This window comes from Acanthisitta chloris, unplaced genomic scaffold, assembly GCF_000695815.1.
Source record: "Acanthisitta chloris isolate BGI_N310 unplaced genomic scaffold, ASM69581v1 scaffold42197, whole genome shotgun sequence".
Taxonomy (NCBI): domain Eukaryota; kingdom Metazoa; phylum Chordata; class Aves; order Passeriformes; family Acanthisittidae; genus Acanthisitta; species Acanthisitta chloris.
Window position 1 is genome coordinate 17085 of NW_008682820.1, and position 5927 is coordinate 23011.

The 5927-nt window shown below is 42.0% G+C and overlaps 1 protein-coding gene across 1 annotated transcript in view; it reads right to left on the reverse strand.

Moving 5' to 3' along the window:
• CIDEA (cell death-inducing DFFA-like effector a) overlaps positions 1-5635 on the reverse strand; it is a 6425-nt gene extending 790 nt beyond the window's left edge. Inside the window, exons 1-3 of the mRNA XM_009078650.1 lie at positions 5486-5635; positions 5152-5298; positions 2775-2956 (exon numbers count right to left, since the gene is read on the reverse strand). Of these exons, the coding sequence (XP_009076898.1) occupies positions 2775-2956; positions 5152-5298; positions 5486-5629 (473 nt within the window). The 5' untranslated portion in view covers positions 5630-5635. The remainder of the gene's footprint in view (positions 1-2774; positions 2957-5151; positions 5299-5485) is intronic.
• Between the last annotated feature and the right edge of the window lie 292 nt (positions 5636-5927).

Genomic DNA, 5927 nt, shown 5'->3' on the forward strand with positions numbered 1-5927 from the left:
CTCACCTTTAGGTCATTCACTAATACAACCCTGCATGTATCTCCAAGCCACAGATCTAACCTGACTAGATCTGAAGCTGAACAATCACATTTCAGTGGATGCCCAACAGCAAAACAGGTGAAGCCATGTGAGTTAATGCCATCTAAGCTGCAAGCCTTAAGAATTTTCAGTTCACAACTATTCTACTTTTGAACGATGTAATAAGTATCAGCATTCAAATATATAAAACTATGTAAGAATCAGTACACATCCATAAACTAACATCAGGAAAGCATCAGAGGTCTACTATATAAACTGTGAATCACCACAGGATCACAGGGGAATACAGAGCATCATATTGAATGATCACTTATTCAACTTAGAGCTGCATCTTCTTTCTGTTCTCCAAGAAACAGTGGGGACATCAGTACTAAGCTATATTCAAATCTCATCCCCCAGCAGCTAAGTAGACCCTCACAAGTATGAGGCTGAAGCATTGAGAAAGTGGTACACAAGAACTGGAACCATTCCAAAACCAAAATAGGATCAATTTCTGAAGATTCAGAAATCAGACCAGCCTTCCTCTTCTGCAATAAAAGGAGAAGTTTTTCTGAATTTCTGCCCCAAGAAAACATGCAGCTGTGAACCCTCTGCTGCTATTCACTTGTCCTTTGAACTTTATCAGAGAAGGCAAAGTCTTCTTCCCACAAATTCATTTCTTCCCCACTGTGATGAAAGGTTTGCAGTGGAAATCCAATGCTTCAGAAGAGTAGAATACCTTGTGCTTAGAGCCTAGTAAGCCTTTAAATAACATTGTACCCTTATCCACACTTCCAACACATGCCATTTCTGCATGTTCTTCCTCAGTCACACAGTACAGGCCAAGCAGCTTTACAGTTGTAGAGAAAGCTGCACCTGGTAGTGAACTTTTGAGCAGCTGCAGTGTGTCAATTGCATACAAGAGCAGTTGCCACTTAAGCCATGGAGCAAGGCATTTGTTGAACTGGACATTTGATCCTTCAGTAGGACACTACAGGGAGTCATCATTAGGGGAAATGCACTAATCAGACCTGGCGGGCTTCCAGCTTCTCCCACCCATGAACAACTGCAGCATTTTTGAGTCTTTTCCCTTTGCACACCACAGGTGGGCTCAAGGACAGGGCATCAGAGTTAGCAATCTGGAACTCATTAGCAGGAGGACTACACCAAGACCCTAACATCATATGTCTCCGATTTCAACAGAAAGTTGAGACAGGGCATCTCACTGTCGTGTTCAAGGGTACCCAAGGTTATCTCTTCTGTTACCCCTGTTCTTTGCTAGCAGACTCTTTTCCCACTCTGACACTGGCACTTCCCTTACAGCTCAACTCTGTAACATAACAGTGCTTCCAGGAGAACTCCACAGCTACTTCAGCTGTTAGCCAGCACCACTCCTTTCTCACCAGCTGCCCTGTCCTGGCAGGGAGGCAGAATTGTCACTTCAGACTCTCCTTAGCAGTGCAAGTTTTAGTGCTGATACTCATCTCCATAGCAGGCAGCCAGAGACCAGTTTGTTTTGGCTCAAGAGACTCGACAAACATAGGAACTGGAGGAGTGCAGCTGTCCAAGGGCAAACATTTGCTTTGAAGAAACGCTAATGAAGCCAGTGTTACAGGTGGGTGCAGCATGTAGCTGGATAATCACTTCAACCTGACCAGAGAGATCAGCCTCCTCTACAGTCACACCAGCTGTAGCCTGAAAGATTAAGCAAGGGACCACCCAAGTAGAGTGGGAGAGGTCAATCAGACTGAAAGACAGGGAACAAGATTACCATTACAATGCTAATTAGCATACCTGCATCAGGAGAGGAGGGACTGCTTAAAACACTTCAAACTAAGGACTAGACAGCACTCAGGGGAAGTGAAAACATCACTTAGGACATATACATCTGTCTGTCAGATCTGGTCCTCAAGTAATAAAATGCAGCAACACTACACCACTATTTGAAAAACCAAGTAGAGAAATCCAGGGCTGCAGCTTAAACAGCTGTCAAATTATGATACATCTGTGAAGGTGACTGAACACAGAAGTCTTCTTCAACCAGGGCAGGACACAGCTGTTTTTGATAAGGCACTCTTAAAAGCAGTGAACAGGACAGATATTATTTAGTCCCTGAATGAGACAGCATTTCCCAACAGCCAGTTCTACCAAACACAACCCAGGATGGTGTTTGCAGGAGACAGTGGTCCTGGATAGGCTCCATTAGTTTGTTTAGAGACCAGCTGGCTTAAAAACAGTGACATCAGAGTCTTACTACAGATTACAAATTCACAGTAAGACAGCAGACTGTCATAGCTCTTCCATTTTCCTTTGTCTTCATGTAGCTCAGGTGGTGAATCTGGCAGACAGGAATTGCAAAGCCTGAGCAAGCTTTAACACTGGATCTAAAATTCCTCTCACTTCATCCCTTTGAAGTCCCACCTTCAAAGAGCTTCTTCCTCAGCCTCCTACATTCTTCAAACAAGTCAAAGAAATGTGGGGAAATTCCCTCAGCAAAACAAACGGGCTGTATCTACACACTTTAAGTAAATACAAGCTGATAAGATTTTTGCCTTGGGGGAAATTTAAGATTCCACCATAAAAAGCTATAGGAAGGTTTTGACTAGTCAGCTATCCACCTTACAAAGGAAGACTGACCAGTATGTCAGAAATAATAAAAATACTAACTTTATAAGCATACCTGCTTCACAGAACCAATAGCAAACACAGACTTTATGTTAATGCATACACCTGATCAGTAGTGGAAACATACTTACCGCAATATGCTTTTTGCTCCCATGCATTTGATGTCATATGAGATAGAGTAGATTTCATAGAAGGTTGCCTTGATGTTTAAGCACCCAATAAAATCCTTAGGGTTCATCTTGTACAGATCAAATGTGATGTTAGCTACTCCCATTTTCTTCTTTTGTCTCACAGCAACAACTCCATTTTTTGTCTAATTTTAAAAGAAGGAGAGAGACAGTTTGTACCATAAGCCAGGAAGCTACAGCAAGACAATAATTAACAGTGCAGCTCCTTAGAAGCAGGTTGCTTATTCCAGCCTTGGGGCTAGTTCTTGGTCAACTCTAAACCAGAATTAAAAGCATTAGCACAAAGGAAAGCAAGCCTGCAGCTTGTGTAATTTTGTTCAAGTCCAAACCAGACTTCTGAAGCTATTCCAAACAGACACAGAAGTTCTAGAGCGATATAGCACCTCCTGACTATTTCTTTTGTGTAGCAGAGCTTCTTCAGAGCATACTGAAGCCACAGGTAATGCCACTGGACAGTGTTCCTGCCATTTATTTATCCTGGTACATTCCAGATGATAGCTGAGGCAGCACAGTTAGTCCACACTGAAAACAGGCCACCAAATAACCAGAATGACATCAGGTCCTTCTGTTTAGGAAAGAACACAGTCCTGATGAGCACTTTTAGAGACAGCTGCAAAGATGACATATGGGAAAAGTCAGGTAGTCATTTCAAATCCTGGTTCATAATACCTCTTTTTCTTCCTGCTAAAAAGAAACACTGTGAAGGAACCACTGCTGATTAGCCTAGGGTTTAATAATGAGTTTTTAAGAGAAAAACCAAAGGAGGAGGACGAGTGTGGAAAGTCATCTTCCACCTTAAATTCGGCCTCCTTTAATGAAGCAGCCCTTGTCTGCTGCAAGGCAGTGTGTTTCAAAAAAGAAAAAAAAACCCAAAAGGAAAATAGTAAGAGAACCCATATTTACAGAGACATCTAGTGGATACACGGGATTCTCCACTCAGCACATTCCGCTCAAGGTTAATGACCTGGCAGCCGCCAAGCTGTTTTTTGCATGCTAAATGAAGCAATAAAGTTGTGTGAAACTGGGCCTTTTTTGTACTTGTCACCCCAGCACTCAGACAGTGACAGGATAAGTCAGACAAAGTTAAACACAGCAGTCTATCATTAGCCAGCAATTTTATGCCTGTTTCACTTTGACAGCTTCTGAATTCCAAAAAAGGGTCCCCTATCAACAACAACTTTGGACAAGTTGCTATGCTTGGTAGCATGTTCCCCTCACCCCTCCCAACTAGCACCCAGAATATTTGGATAAAGCATAACAGAGCTGGTGCTACACTCCAGATAACTTATGAAGCTGTGGCAGCCCTTCTATTGTCACTCAGCACATTCTGAAGAGGAGCTGCATTCAAACTCATGCTGCTGCCATGCCAGACAGGACAGAGGGAAACTGAGCAAGGTGGAGTCCTAACTCTGGCTGCAACTTCTTTTCTGCCCTTGGAGCTCATGGTCCAGGTGCAGTAGGTTGATAAGCCAGTGAGATATCTTAGGGAAAAACATACAGACTACGCACACTACAACAGGATACTGAGACAACAGGGCCACATGATTGAGCCATCCATGTGTAAACAGAAAAATGTCTGCTTACAGCTCCACAGCTAGCTCTGTGCCTGGCAGAAAACATTTTGCTGCCAGCTTTCTAGCAACAGTCATGGAAAGAGAATTAGGGGTTCAATTCTATCTTTCTAATGTACACGACTGTTCCCCCACAAAACCCCTAACTGGATGCTGAATTGATATAAATAGAAGGCTAAAGCTAGCTGATCTTAATAGTTCTTAAAACATCTTCAAACATTTAAGATTAACATTAGGTTTCGATAACAACTTCTAACCATTTGCAAGATTAAACACTGGCACTTTTCTAATCTTCTCTAAACTATTACTGCATTCACAAGGCAAAACTTCCTTTACATTGCTTAATTTGGGCATTTTTTTCTCTAAAAACTAACCTTTAAGAACTTTGTATTTTTTAACTTCATGGAGTCAACGTCCTAATTTTCTTTATGTTACAAAAAGGCTCAAGAACAAAGTTATTTCTGAGGTTCTCTAAAAGCAAGGAATTTCCCCTATAATAAGAATCTTTTTCAGTTGTTAATGTTTTGTTTCAATTCCTGATAGATCTTTGTCAACAGATCTATGTCCAAACAAGGGACAATAAAAAATATGAACTTGGTTTTTCATCCAGGAAGGCTCAACAAGGAGTTGATACCTTGCCTTCTTCAGGGGAAGTTTTCTTCCTCTTCTCCCCTTTTCCAAACAATTTTGGCAGCTGCAAGCATTCGTCCATCCACTTCTACTCAAGTGAGGGAGAAGTCAACAATTACCTGTGTCCATTTCTGTCCTTTTTCTAGAACCATGAAGTGTGTATTATCATCCAGGGAATTGAAGAACTCTTCTGTGTCCACAACTGTGCCATCTTCCTCCAAAACCAGAGTAACTATTCCAGCAGATATAATGAAGGCATCTAAAGTCTGAAGAAAAAAACAGTAGGCTTTAGCATTCTAAAAAGGGCCCATCATTTCATACTAAGACTTGCTAATCTGACATTCTCCCAAACCTCCCCAGTAATGACTTTTAGAAGAACAAGAGTCTGGATTGCCTCTCTGGGATACAGTATTTCACTATAAATTTCAGCCAGAATGGGACTGTTTGCTGTACCTTGCTGATGAGCTCTTTCAGACTGCTTGCAACAATTCCTTTCCGGCTGCTCCGGGAGGCATTGGACACACGGAAAGGTCTCCCTGCAGGCATGAGAGGAGGGAACAGGGTCTGTCTTGTTACTGCTCCTACAGATGCTCCCATGGATACTGCAGATCTAAGACAAAAAAAAATTCAATGTAGTTATAAAAATAGTCATGTCAAGTAGTGCGAGAAGGAGGACTCAAGTGTTGAGTTCACAGATCATGTCAGACTCATGGAGCTTGCTTTCAAAATTAACTACTACACAGCCCTACAGACATGTTCATGTTGCCTCCGAACTTTCTGTCTGGTGACATTTGAAAACACTTTTACAATTAAAACCATTTCAAGCAGATGTGGGCCACCCCTAGCTCAGCTGTCATCAAGGTCACAATTACAGTGCAGCTGATGGGTTTTAATA